Source organism: Microcaecilia unicolor, chromosome 4 (genome assembly GCF_901765095.1).
Source record: "Microcaecilia unicolor chromosome 4, aMicUni1.1, whole genome shotgun sequence".
Lineage (NCBI taxonomy): Eukaryota > Metazoa > Chordata > Amphibia > Gymnophiona > Siphonopidae > Microcaecilia > Microcaecilia unicolor.
The window spans coordinates 11,203,305-11,217,790 of record NC_044034.1 but is presented as its reverse complement, the minus strand read 5'-3'; the positions used below and the strand labels follow the sequence as shown (position 1 = coordinate 11,217,790).

Here is a 14,486-nt window from a genome sequence, read left to right as displayed (position 1 = left end):
TCATCACACCTTCTGAGACTAGAATTTTAAAAAAACATAGTGAGACTGAAAAGAGAGATTATAAAGGTTGAGTGATACTTGAAAATATTAAGAATCATTTCTTCACTGGGAAAGTTAGGGATTATTGATTATATTTGTATATAAAAGGAGTTAGAAAACAGATTATTGAAGAAAAAAGATGCACAATAGAACATACAAATAATAGAAAGATAGGATTTTTTTTTATTTATTGTAGATAGGCTAGTAGGGGGAGAATAACAGAAGAAAACCCTTTCATGTTTACCTGAGGAGGAGGATGGGTATCTTTCAATACTGGTCCATGCAAGAACAATTTTTCTGGAAGACACTGAAAGATAAAAAGAGATAAATGATTGAGAAAAATACAGATACATAAAGAAAATTTACTTAAATCTGAGAATCTAAGATACATTAATACTTAATTGAGAAACACCCTGAGTGTAATGAGACCTGTTGGAGGAAGAAAATGTAAAAGAAAAGAAAAAATTTGCAAAGTATCTTGTTTACACCAGACTGATTTCAAAACAATTTAAGTGAAAGTTCAAGCAAAGAATACTGAAAACTAAGGACCCTGTTTACTAAGCTGTTTACTAAGAGGGGTTTGGCTGATAACATCTTATTAGTTTTCTGCTCTTATTTCTATAAGGCTTAGGCTTGTCCTGAAATCATTAAATAATTGACATTAAATGCACCCCATAGTTGTACCTCTCTCTTGGTGCCAGTTCATAGAATTGCCCCTCGGTGCTTTCATCACATCGTTGCTGAGGTCATCCGCTCGGTGAACTGTGACATTATAGTAAGGAGTGATCTGGTGACACTCACTGACTGTTACATGTACATTTCTGCTCATTCAGGGATGGGTCTGTCCTGATGCCTTTTAAGTGAGTTCCAGGATACAGATTTCAATCTGAAATAACTCCTGTGATGTGGAAGCTCATTTTTATCTAATTTCATCATTTGTAACCTGTAAGTTTTGATGGGTTTTTGAGAGCTCCAGGATACTGCAATACATTGAAATCACAGGATGTGCTGGTCTGTGACCACTCATTTTGTTACTGTTGAAATTTAACAGCAGTAACCAGAAACCTAAGTCTTAAAGAATCAACACCCCTACTTCCCCTCCCTCTCTTCCTCCCTCCACCCTTTCATCCATTCCACACAACCGTGACCACTACTCAACAAAATGTTCAAAAGGGCAGGGCAAGATTGTGGGGTTGGAAAGAGAAGAAAGCTGGGGCTAGACACTAGAAGAAGAGAGAGGAGAACAAGAATACACTACCACGCAACCTGAAAACGATCTATGAACTAACCGACTTCCGTAAACTACTAAAGACTCATCTCTTTGAGAAAATTTACTGCAAGGATCAAAACACATGATGTCCATACACACTAATAGAAATGCATCAATACACTCTCTTCTGAGTTCTCTTCCCCAATATTTTCACCACACTTAAAACTCTATCCACAGATAAAACTGTTATACCCTAATGTTCTCTTGCTATTGTTTTATCGCCCTATCAATTCCCCATTGTTACATTCCATTGTTCTATTCCCCAAATGATATTTTGACTTTGTCTTCCCATAACTCTTCAAAATGTAACCCATAATCGTACTGCAACAAATTGTATTTCCATCATTCACAATGTATTGTAAGCCACACTGAGCCCGCAAATCGGTGGGAAAATGTGGGATACAAATGCAATAAAATAAATAAATAAGATGCTAATGGATACTGAGGAAGGGAGAGAATGGGGAGATGCAGGGGGTAGATGCTGGGGAAGAGAGAAATGGAGGCTGCTTATGGTAAGGAAAGGAGGGAGACCCCTCTTCTGCTTACTTAGGAACAATATGGAGACAACAGTGGTACTGGGATGGGTACAGTGCACATGAGGAGAGAGGCAGAGGGAGTTGCTGGGTAGGGGATGGAGGAGATTGTGAAAGGGGGACATGTTTCTGAGTATGGTGAGAGAGGAAGGCTGTGAAAAGAGTGGGTGGTGAGAGGAGGAAGGCTGTGCTGGAGTCACCACTGTTAAAGGAGGAAGTGCTGTACCCAGTGGTGTAGCCAGATGGCCAATTTTGGGTGGGCCTGAGCCCAAAGTGGGTGGGCACAAAATTTTCTCTCTGTCCCTGCCCCCTTCCTCCCCACACTCTCCACATCTCCCCTGGCACCTCCCAATTCAAAATATACTTTAGTTCATAGAGATCCCCAAGCTCTGTCAGCTGAAAACTTCCTTCGAAGACAGCCAGAAATCCCTTTTACCAAGCTTGGCAGGCAGCAGTAGCAACAATGCCTTGAGTCACCAATGCTGGCACCCCATGCATGCTTAGTTATCGGTGGCTCAAGGATGTTGCCGCCATCTGCCAAGCGTAGTAGAAGGGAGTTTTGGCTGCTTTTAGAGGAGGTCCTCAACTGATGTAGGTTAGGGATCCCCACCAGCTACAGCAAGGTTCGGGACTAGTGTTAGACATGCTAGGACCCAGACTCTCACCAAATACTGAACAAGGGATCACAAATCTAATATAATAAAACGCACCCTCAACGTTCTCAGGACAACGTTCTGAAGCCATCTGACGTCACTCCCAGGCTGAAGGGTTCGTGGATTCGTGGTGTGAAGCCTTCAAGCCAGCCAGCCGTCTCTGCCCCGCCCTCGCGTCAAACGTCATGACGTCGAGGGCGGAAAAAAAAACCCAAACAAATCCGGCAGCGAAGCGTCAGGGAAGGAGGCGGCGCTCCCGACGTCTAGCCTTCCCTTCGCTGTGTTCCGCCTTCTTCTGACGTCAAGGATGACGTCAAAAGAAGGCGGAACACAGCGAAGGGAAAGCTAGACGTCGGGAGCACCGCCTCCTTCCCTGACGCTTCGCTGCCGGAACCGCCACGGAGGTAAATTTAAAAAGAAGAAAAAAAACAAAAAGGGATGTTGGGGGGAGAGAAGAGGGTGGCCAGTAAAGTAGAACAATGGGAGCGGGAGGGCAGGGGAGAAACGACAGCATGGATGCGAAGGGGGGGGCATGGATGCGAAGGGGGGGGGGGAGAAGAGGGCGGGCCAGGCTGGGACATGGGAGAGAGAGGAGCATGGATGCGAGGGGGGGTCATGGAAGGGAGAGAGGGGACTTGCTGGAAAAGGATGAATGGAGGCGGCAGGGGACAGAGGAGCATGGATGGGCATGGATTGGGAGGGCAGGGCTCAGGGAGAGAGGGGAATTGCTGGAAAGGGATGAATGGAGGGGGCAGGGGACAGAGGAGCATGGATGGGCATGGATTGGGAGGGCAGGACTCAGGGAGAGAGGGGAATTGCTGGATAGGGATGAATGGAGGGGACAGATGGGCATGGATGGATATGGATTGCAGGGCAGGCCTCAGGGAGAGAGGGGAATTGCTGGATAGGGATGAATGGAGGGGCCAGGTGACAGAGGAGCATGGATGGGCATGGATTGGAAGGGCAGGACTCAGGGAGAGGGGAATTGCTGGATAGGGATGAATGGAGGGGACAGATGGGCATGGATGGATATGGATTGCAGGACAGGGCTCAGGGAGAGAGGGGAATTGCTAGATAGGGATGAATGGAGGGGACAGGTGACAGAGGAGCATGGATGGGCATGGATTGGGAGGGCAGGGCTCAGGGAGAGAGGGGAATTGCTGGAAAAGGATGAATGGAGGGGGCAGGGGACAGATGGGCATGGATTGGGAGGGCAGGGCTCACACTCTCTCTCTCATATACAATGTCTTTTTGACTCTCACTCTCACACACTCTGTCTCACACTGTATCACATTCACTCTCTATGTGCCTCACAGTCACTCACACACTCGCTTGGTCTCATACACTCACTCTCACAGAGAATCTGTGTCTCACACACTCTCGCCCACACACACACACTCTCTCTCACACTGTGTCTCACATACACACTTGCACACACTCTCATTCTCACACACACACTCTCTCACAAACACACTCACACCCAGACTCACTCTCTCTCTCACACACTCACACTTTCACTCTGACTCTCAAACAGTCACTCTCACATACACTCTCCCAAACATACACACTCCGAGGAAAACCTTGCTAGCGCCCGTTTCATTTGTGTCAGAAACGGGCCTTTTTTACTAGTTAGAAATAAAAACATGTAGACAAAAATTGAACTCGGAACCTCGGCATGTTACAGTGGAGAAATAAAATCAGAAATGTATTTCTTTTTTCTACTGAACACAATAAAATGATATCCGCTATGCACATTTCTCAAGCTAACAAATTTCAGTTAATAAATTCAAAATAAAATGTCTTTCCTACCTTTGTTGTCTGGTCATTTTATTTTTCCATTATGTTGGTTCAAGTTTCTCTTTTCCACTTTCCTGTCTTTCTGTTAATTCTCCTTCAAGCAGCTGCTATTCATTTGTCTTTTCTCCACTCTCATTCCATTCCCTCACTACACTGACATATTGATGTTTGTTTCATTTTAGCTCTTTCCTATCTTCCTGCTCTCTGTCCACTCAAATTTCATCTTCTAATCCTTTTCCTTTTTACTTTTCAGATACCTATCTGATTTCCATCTCCTTCTTTCACCCACTAGCTCTCCTATTCCCCATCTCCAGCCTTCCATCTTCAATCTACTCCCCATAATCACTATCATCCTCTCATTCATTTCCTTACCACCCCCCTTGGCCTTCCACATGGTTCCGCCAGCCCAGTGTCTGCCTTCTCCAGCCTTCCATCTTCAATCTACTCCCCGTAATCACTATCATCCTCTCGTTCATTTTCTTACCACCCCCCTTGGCCTTCCACATGGTTCCACCATCCCAGTGTCTGCCTCCTTCCAACCCTTCTAGCCCAGCATCTGCTCCCTCTTTCTCCTCTCTCCACCCTCTATCCCCTCCTAGCATCTTCCTGTCCTTTCTCTCTTTCCTCTTGCCCCTTCCCTCAGGGGTCAGCATTTCTCTCCCTCTTCCCTCCCACCCACATTCCAGCATTTCTCCCTCACTGTCTTCTACCCCTGGATCCTACATCTCCCTCCTTCTTCTACATCTCCCTCCTTCTTCCCCCTCCTCCACCCTCATGTTCAACATTGTTTTCTCTTTTCCTCTCACCCTTGCATCCCAAGTCTAACATCTGTTTCCCCCTTGCAGCATCTCTCCCACCACAATGTATCATTTCTCCTTCATCCCTGTCTCCCCTGTGCAGTACCTTTTCCTCTCCTCCCTCCCAGGTCCAACATTTCTCCTTCTTTTGTCATTCACCCCTCCTTCCCTCCCCACCCTACCCTACATCCAGCAATTATCCCTCTATCTCCCCCCATATCCCAATAATGATCACCTTTCTTCTACTCTCCCATGCATGTCTCCCTCTCCTACACCCCTCTGCATCTCTCCCTCCCCTTCCTAACAATTTCTCTCAATCCTACACCCCCTGTGTAGCATCTCTCTTCTTTCCCTCCCCTCTACTCCCATGCCCAAGCAGCCCAACAATTTTATCTTCTCTCCAACCCCCCCACTCCCATGCAGCATCAGGAGCATCACGGCACCGCAGCACGTTTCAAAGGGTTGCCAGCAGCATGTAAGAGAGAATTGCTGCGCTGCTGCTGGCTGACCCAGAAGCCTTCCCTCTGCTGCGTTCTTCCCAGGAAATTACATCATAGTTGGGGGGAAGACATGGCAGAGGGAAGCAGGGCCGTGCCTAGGGTCTCTGGCGCCCCCCTGCAGACTATCATTTGGCGCCCCCCCCCCCCCCCCCCGGTGAAAATGATCGCTCACCACTTGCCACACTGACAGGAATTGTCAGCAATATTCTTAGAAACAAATTGCTATACATTGCAAAATAAGATAGCAGATGTAAATTCTCAAAGTGGACATATTCCAAACGCTAAAATGAAAATAAAATGATTTTTTTCTACCTTTGTTGTCTGGTGACTTTCTTTTTCCGATCATGCTGGCCCAGTATCTGAGTCTGCTGCTATCTGTCCTCAACTCCATTTCCAGGGCTTCCTTTCCATTTATTTCTTTACTTTCCTCCTTTCTTCTTCATTTCTTGCTCTATATCCATTTCCAGCAATTTCTTCTCTCTCCCTGGGTCCTGCCCTCCCGAGATCCATGTCCATTCTTGTCCCTCTCTGCCCTTCCCTCCTCCATCCATAGCCAGCAATCCTCCTCTCTCCCCTCCCCTCCATTTCCAGCAATTTGTCCTCTCCCTGGGCCCCCATGTCCATCCTTGTCCCTCTCTGCCCTTCCCTCCTCCATCCATAGCCAGCAATCCTCCTCTCTCCCCTCCCCTCCATTTCCAGCAATTTGTCCTCTCCCTGGGCCCCCATGTCCATCCTTGTTTCTCTCTGCCCTTCCCTGCTGCATCCATAGCTAGCAATCCTCCTCTCTCCCCTCCCCTTCCAGCAATTTGTCCTCTCCCTGGGCCCTGCTGCTGCCCTCCCATCCATGCCTCTCTGCCCTCCCATCCATGCCCTCCCATCCATGCCTCTCTCTCTGCCCTCCCATCCATGCCTGCCATAGGCGGTCGGTGGCCCAACTGTTTGGGGAGGCTAAAGGGGGCGGGGTTAGGGGTGGGCCAGGGGTGTGTTGTCAAACACTCCATAAGTGTTTGACAACACACAGAAAAAAAATAAGTAAAAATAAAAGTCACAGTTAATACCTTTTATTAAATTTAGATATTAGATATGTATCATATGTCAAAGAATAAAGTGGTTGCTCGAAGCATATATACTAAACACAATCGCTCAACTGCAAAACACTATGCACAACTTTGTGCAAAAACACACTCAGAACCTTACTGTACCATAAATATTACACTGGGAAGACCCTAATACACCAATATACCACCATACGGAACATGCAGACCGTCAACAATATGAAAAAAGGGATCATAATATCATGATACGTGTAGAGCCAAAAAACACCCTTTTAGGGTGGCTAGTGTTCACAATGAGCTCCTTTTATTAACGACCATATGTAGATCCTTCAAGAGGTAGTGTGTCATGATTTACGCTGTACACCCTTTCTGGTGTTTTGGTGCCACCTCAGTAAGGCCAACACACAATCTCTCCACTGCAAAACACTATATACAAACTTGTGCAAAACATACTCATAGCCTTACCAAACCATAACAGCACTAATTCCAAGGACAGGACGAGCTACAACCTTTATGTGTAGAAAGGCAGCACTATAATTACACCGGGCTCTAAAACACCAGTACACAACCTAGTGAAACCAAAATAAAACAAAAAGGGCTGCAAATACTTCACGCTAGCAGAATACTGCATCTTGATCGCACATGAAAAACACATGGCTTAACAGATATGAAGGCAAAATACAAGAAGTCGGACTCAGCATGCAGCAATACTAGAAACATTGAAACTTACATGCAAAATATCACAGATGTACATTTCCAAAAGCTGACATATTCCAATTAATAAATTTTGAATAAAAAATGTTTTCTACCTTTGCTGTCAGAGCATTTAGTTTTTCTATTAGCTTTGGTCCCAGTGTCTTCTTTCCATTTGATATTTTTTTCTCTCACCATGTCCACCATCTTTCTGTGTCCTTATGCGTCCTGTCTACCACCCTATCCTTTCTCCAGTTTCAACATCTGCCCTCAAAGTGTTCCAATCCAGCCTTTAAATTCAGCAATTTCTCCTCCATCCATATAAAGCATTTCTCCTCACTCCCCTCCATCCATGTGCATCTACAACCTTTGTCTTCTCTCCCCTCCATCCATGTCCAGCATTTCTCCTCTCTCCCTTCCACTCCATCCGTGTGCATCTCCTTCCTTTATCTTTCCTTCCCCCCCATCCTTGTCCAACATTTCTCCTCTCTTCCCTGCCCTCCACTCCATCCATGTCCAGCATTTCTCCTCTCTTCCCTCCCCTCCATCCATGTGCATCTCCTTCCTGACGTCCCTCCCCTCCATCCATCCATGTCCAACAACTCTCCATTCTCCCCTTCCCTCTCCTCCATCCATCCACCCATATCCTGCAAATTTCCTCTCTCCCCTGTCCCCATTCATCCATCCATGTCCAGAATTCTCCTCTCTCCCTTGCTCTCCCCTCCATCCATCCATCCATCCATCCATCCATCCATCCATGTCCAGGAACTCTCCGTTCTCCCCTGCCCTCTCCTCCATCTATCTCCAGATAATTTCCTCTCTCCCCTGTCCCCTCGATCTATGCCCAGCAATTCTCCTCTCTTCCCTGCCCTCCCCTCCATCCATGTCAGCAATTCTCTCCCCTGCTCTGCCCTCTCCCCTCCTGTCCAGTGATTTCTTCTCTCTCCCTGCCCTGCATCCATACATGGCCAACAATTCTCCTCTCCCCTGCCCTCCCCCCTACATGTGGCAGTCTGCAGCGTTTTTGCGAGGCAGCTCTGGCTCTCCCTCCTTCCTTCCTCGGTTCCCGCTCTGGCTCCCCGATCAGCCCCCCCCCCCCCCCCCCCGCGTGTTTTAACCTTTACGCGATGTCAATCAATGAAGAACGTACAACAGACTTGCTTCCAGCTTCTCTCTTCACACAGTGTCCCGCCCTCGCGGGAACAGGAAATGCATCATCGCTGACGCTGAAGGCGGGACAGTGTGTGAAGAGAGAAGCTGGAAACGAGTCTGTTGTGCGTTCTTCATTGACATCGCGTAAAGGTTAAAACACGCGGGGGGGGGGGCTGCTGATCGGGGAGCCAGAGCGGGAACCAAGGAAGGAAGGAGGGAGAGCCCGAGCTGCCTCGCAAAAGCGCTACGCTTGTGAGGGCAGCAGGGAAGTCCACGATTGGGCTGGGGCGAGGGTAAGCACCGCGGCGGCGCTCTCCAGAGGTGGGCGCCCCCCTGCGGCGCTTACCTCGCTTACCGCATCGGCACGGCCCTGGAGGGAAGGATTTCAGGTCAGCCAGCAGCAGTGATTCTTACACGCTGACAGCAACCCTTTGAACAGGCGCAGCAGAAGAGAGAAGGCTTCTGAGTCAGCTGGCAGCTTCGACTTTCCACGGACACGATCTTCTAGCTTCGGTACCTGCATTCTTTTCTTCGATCGTCGCCAGCAGTGCTGCCATTCACACAGGCAGCTCCGCTTCCCTCTGCCGCGTCCATCTGGCCCAACGTAAACACTAAACAGGAAGTGCATCAGAGAGGGCCGGATGGACGCAGCAGAGGGGAATGGATCTGCCACTGTGAATGGCAGCGCTGCTGGCGACGATCGAAGAAAAGAATGCAGGGACTGAAGGTACTGGGTAGCATGCAGGGACCGAGGTAGCACCGGCGGGGAGCATGCGGGGACCGAGATAGAGGAAAAGAGTCAGCAGCCGGCCATTGAGTTACTGAAGGTAAGATTAGCAAATATATTTCTAAGGAAGTTACAGATCTTCCAAGAGGAATCAGGGAATTCAAGTAGCAGATCAAAATATCTTACAATAATAAGGGCTGATTTATTTAAAGCCCTTATGCAGCCATCAGCTGCACTTACCACATCAGAGCTTTTAAAATAATTTCAAGGGGCTTAAATGGCCACCTCCCCCTGCTCTGAAGGTGTAAATTGTTGTATGTGCTGTACATATGTACACACGTTATGTGTTTTGACTCACTGAGTGAAAAGGTACCAAATGTGGGGTTACAAATGTAACGCCCCTGTTCTGGGCATTTCTGGGTTCAGGGTCTGACCCAGTTGGAGCCTCCCAGGGCCAGTATCTGTCGGACTTTCATTGTCTTGGCGTTCGGTGCCTCCACCTGGGAAAATAAAGATTAGCAGGTGAGATGACTCTCCCAGGACCCCCCCCCCCCCCCCCCCACACACACACACCAAAAAGTCTACTGTAAACTGTAGAGATCAAGACTGGCTGCGAAATTGGCAATCTTAATAGATACGTGATACGTTATACTCTTTTAAGTTCAATGATCACTTTCTACAATGCTCCTGTCCATGCTTATCTGCAAGAATAAGATTCCCAAAGACTGTGACCCTCTTAATTGTATAAATCCTGACCTCCGTACTTGGTGACCCTTTACATTGGCACCACCCTGATCCTGGGATGGGCACTCTTTGGCTCCGATCCCAAGCTCCCGGGCTGGTCTCTCCACTGCCTACCCATAGCTCTTATCCTTCATATTTCTCACTTTGCTGAGTCACAACTCTCTTTTACAGTTAGTGGTCTATTTCTCTTAATTGAAATTCCTCTTTACTCCTCCAGGTCAGTGGTAGGGGACCATCAGCCAACCAAAGACCCCTGTAAAGGGCAAACATTCCTCTTTATCTACTTCTAACCTCTCCCTGCTCCCATCACTCTTCAGTACCAGGGCACTCTCTCTCAGCATTTTACTTCAAATTTCTCCCCTTGGACTGGGCTTCCTTCCACCCAGGGACCTCCCAGTCACTCCCCCAGTGGCTCTGTACAGGAATCCCTTCAAGGTAGGACCCATTTGCAGGGGTCTGTAGTGTGTGGGAGGGGGGCAGCAATTGCAGCGGGTGGGGTGGCTGTGATTTGCATGAGGGGGTGGTGCGGCGGGGCCCTGATGACCCTTACTGCCCGGGTGCCCAGACCACTATCAGTCTGCCCCTGCTCCTTTTAATCCCAAACATTTGTCACACTCACCGCGTGGCTTCTGGGGACTGTCGTGCTGCAGGTGGCTTACTGTGACTCAAACCGTGCGTGTTGCGCTCTGCCCTTCATCGTGGCTTCAGCTGTTATCCATAGCGTGGTCCTCCTGCCTGCCCAGTCTGAGTACTTGGACCTCCTATCCAGCAGTGGGACGGATCTTCCTGGATGATTGCAGGTTCCCATGAATGTGGACTTCCTTCTTCTCCCCGTGACGTCAGACGCCTTCACTGCAGTGATGCGGATCTTCCCAGCTACTGGCTGATTATCAGATGCGGAGCTGTCATTTTCCAGCTGATGCCCAGGCTTCCCATGACGTCAGACACCTTCACTTCATAAGCAGAGCCGGAATTAGTAAGCCTGAACCTGACCTTGCCTTCTGCTAGCCGCCTGCCTGAACTAGTAAGCCTGAACCTGACCTTGCCTTCTGCTAGCTGCCTGCCTGAACTTGCAAGCCTGAACCCTTGTGCTAGCCACCTGCCTGAACTAGTAAGCCTGAACCTGACCTTGCCTTCTGCTAGCCGCCTGCCTGAACTAGTAACCCTAAACATGATTTTGCTTTCTGCTAGCTGCCTGCCTGAACTTGCAAGCCTGAACCCTTGTGCTAGCCGCCTGCCTGAACTAGTAAGCCTGAACATGACATTGCCTTCGGCTAGCCGCCTGCCTCTACCACAACAGGTACCGGTGGTTTCCCTCTGGCCGAGGTCACTACCCTACTCCGCCTCTCTTCAGCTTTGTCTACCCTTGTTCCAGTACCGTTTCTAGTAGTCCATCCTACCGCTGGGGAACGTTCGGCTGTCATCGCAGGTGAAGAACTGGCTGTCACCGTGATTCTCCTGACAAACTGTGACAACATAAATAACAGAAATAAGTCTATAAATGTTTGGACGATTAAATTGGGCAACTTTAATTTTCGAAGGTTTTGCATACTGTAAGGTCAGTAGAGAGGGACTATGCAACTTTTTCACAACGTTTATGTTTTTCATGTTCTACAGCCTAAAAACTGTGGGGTATGTGATTTCTGGGGTTAATTACTTTTTTTTTTTAATTGATATACGTTTCTCATTTTTTAAAGATGTAGTTAGTCCATTCCTGAGGCTGAAACTTTGCAGGATTTTACAGTTGATATCCCTCTATCCTCTGGTAGAATAAGTCACCTCACTTTTGATACCCTTTTACCCAGTGGGTCACATATGCAGACATCGCAACTCCATCTCTGCCCAAACCAGGCCCTTGAGAATGTCAACATACAGACACTGATCAGAGCTGCCAAGGAGGTTTCAGTACTGTGTCCCATCCAAAAGTCTGATTGATTGGCATGAAGGATGTGTGTTTTATCTAAATACTGAAAACATTGCCCAAATATCAATTTTTCTACAATGCAGGAGATAAATGGTAGGTTTGAAAGAGGCTGATACACTTGTTTCCATAATGAGTTTGGGTGTTTCTTATAGATTTTTGGATGTTGATCATAGAAATGGCATCAAAGGTTTGCAGCTCTTAAGTGATTGAACAGAGCTTTGAGAAGAGTATCCTAATGTATAATGTGTTCTCATAAACTGTGAAATCTAACTAGAAATATTCTCTGTTTCATTTCCCTTTAGGATGTGAAGGAAGCTCTGAAGAGGTATAAGTTAGTTTTCTGTCCTTTTCTATGTGGCTGGATGGGTTTGAATGAGAAAGAAAGGAATTAATTGATTGGTGAGAAGGAGAGAGAATTGAGATTGAGAATGGGAGAGAGGGAGGTGGGATTGAGTGAGGAGAGGGGGAGTTAAGGTGTGGAGCAAGCACTGAGAAATGAAGGGGGAGAGATGGAGAATTACACACCTACTCTCCCTCCCCCCTTTATTAATCCCTGTACTGCCAGAACTTCTCTCCCACCAACGTCCCTGATATCTTCTCTCTTCCTGTCCTCATCTTGCCTGACCAATTTACTTCAATTCTTTGAAGGAGTAAACAAACATGTGGACAAAGGGGAGCCGGTTGATATTGTGTGTCTGGATTTTCAAAAGGCGTTTGACAAGGTACCTTATGAAAGGCTACAGAGGAAATTGGAGGGTCATGGGATAGGAGGAAATGTCCTATTGTGGATTAAAAACTGGTTGAAGGATAGGAAACAGAGAGTGGGGTTAAATGGGCAGTATTCACAATGGAGAAGGGTAGTTAGTGGGGTTCCTCAGGGGTCTGTGCTAGGACCGCTGCTTTTTAATATATTTATAAATGATTTAGAGATGGGAGTAACTAGCGAGGTAATTAAATTTGCTGATGACACAAAGTTATTCAAAGTCGTTAAATTGCGACAAGATTGTGAAAAATTACAAGAGGACCTTACGAGACTGGGAGACTGGGCAGCTAAATGGCAGATGATGTTTAATGTGAGCAAGTGCAAGGTGATGCATGTGGGAAAAAAGAACCCGAATTATAGCTACGTCATGCAAGGTTCCACGTTAGGAGTTACGGACCAAGAAAGGGATCTGGGTGTCGTTGTAGATAATACACTGAAACCTTCTGCTCAGTGTGCTGCTGCAGCTAGGAAAGCGAATAGAATGTTGGGCATTATTAGGAAAGGTATGGAAAACAGGTGTGAGGATGTTATAATGCCATTATATCGCTCCATAGTGCAACCGCACCTTGAGTATTGTGTTCAATTCTGGTCACCACATCTCAAGAAAGATATAGCAGAATTGGAAAAGGTGCAGCGAAGGGCGACTAAAATGATAGCGGGGATGGGACGACTTCCCTATGAAGAAAGGCTAAGGAGGCTAGGGCTTTTCAGCTTGGAGAAGAGACGGCTGAGGGAAGACATGATAGAGGTCTATAAAATAATGAGTGGAGTGGAACAGGTGGATGTGAAGCGTCTGTTCACGCTTTCCAAAAATACTAGGACTAGGGGGCATGCGATGAAACTACAGTGTAGTAAATTTAAAACAAATCGGAGAAAATATTTCTTCACCCAACATGTAATTAAACTCTGGAATTTGTTGCCGGAGAAAGTGGTGAAGGCGGCTAGCGTAGCAGAGTTTAAAAAGGGGTTGGACGGTTTCCTAAAGGACAAGTCCATAAACCGCTACTAAACGGACTGGAAAAATCCACAATTCCAGGAATAACATGTATAGAATGTTTGTACGTTTGGGAAGCTTGCCAGGTGCCCTTGGCCTGGATTGGCCGCTGTCATGGACAGGATGCTGGGCTCGATGGACCCTTGGTCTTTTGCCAGTGTGGCATTACTTATGTACTTATGTTTGTATCTATTTGGCCCTCCATGAATCCTCTCTTCATTCCCACCAACTTTTACCCTGTGAATCTCCTTTCCACCTCTACCCTGCCAGTGCTGCTGCCCCTCAACCCTAGTGCAGAAGGAGGTGCTGGTGATGGTCTCTGCTCTGACACTGTCCAGAACAGAGTAATTCTATAAAAATGTGTTTATATTTCTTTGGATGGTAAATAAACATATGGATAATAGTGAGCAGGTCAATATTGTTTATCTGGATTTTCAGAAGACATTAGATAAAGATCCCCATGAATTTCTCTTGAGGAAACTAAAAAGTCATGGGATTGGAGACAGTGTCCTATTGTGGATTAAGAACTGGTTTAAAGATAGAAAACAGAGTAGGGTTAAATGATAAATAATGGGGTTCCTCAGGGTCTGTGCTGGGACCTCTACTTTTTAACATATTCACAAATGATTTAGAAATGGGAATAATGAGTGAGGTGATTAAATTTGCTGAGGACACAAAGTTATTCAAAGTTCTAAAAACACAAGAGGATTGTGAAAAACTGCAAGAGGACCTTAGATGACTGGGAGACAGAATCCAACTGGCAGATGACATTTAGATCTAGATTTGATAAATCTAAAACATCTAAGTGAAAAATGCATAAAATCAAGCCATTAGGACGTATGTGG

The 14,486-nt window shown here is 46.9% G+C and overlaps 2 protein-coding genes across 3 annotated transcripts in view; one reads left to right on the top strand and one right to left on the bottom strand.

Moving 5' to 3' along the window:
• The window catches only part of LOC115468286 (E3 ubiquitin-protein ligase TRIM39-like), an 875,973-nt gene that overhangs the window by 332,276 nt on the left and 529,211 nt on the right, over positions 1-14,486 (bottom strand). The window lies entirely within an intron of this gene.
• LOC115468283 (E3 ubiquitin-protein ligase TRIM39-like) overlaps positions 1-14,486 on the top strand; it is a 572,298-nt gene that overhangs the window by 211,400 nt on the left and 346,412 nt on the right. The window contains exon 4 of one of the 2 annotated variants that reach the window (XM_030199883.1): positions 12,187-12,209. The exons of the other annotated variant lie outside the window; for it this stretch is intronic. Coding sequence (XP_030055743.1) covers positions 12,187-12,209 — 23 coding nt within the window. The remainder of the gene's footprint in view (positions 1-12,186; positions 12,210-14,486) is intronic. 2 annotated transcript variants of the gene reach the window in all.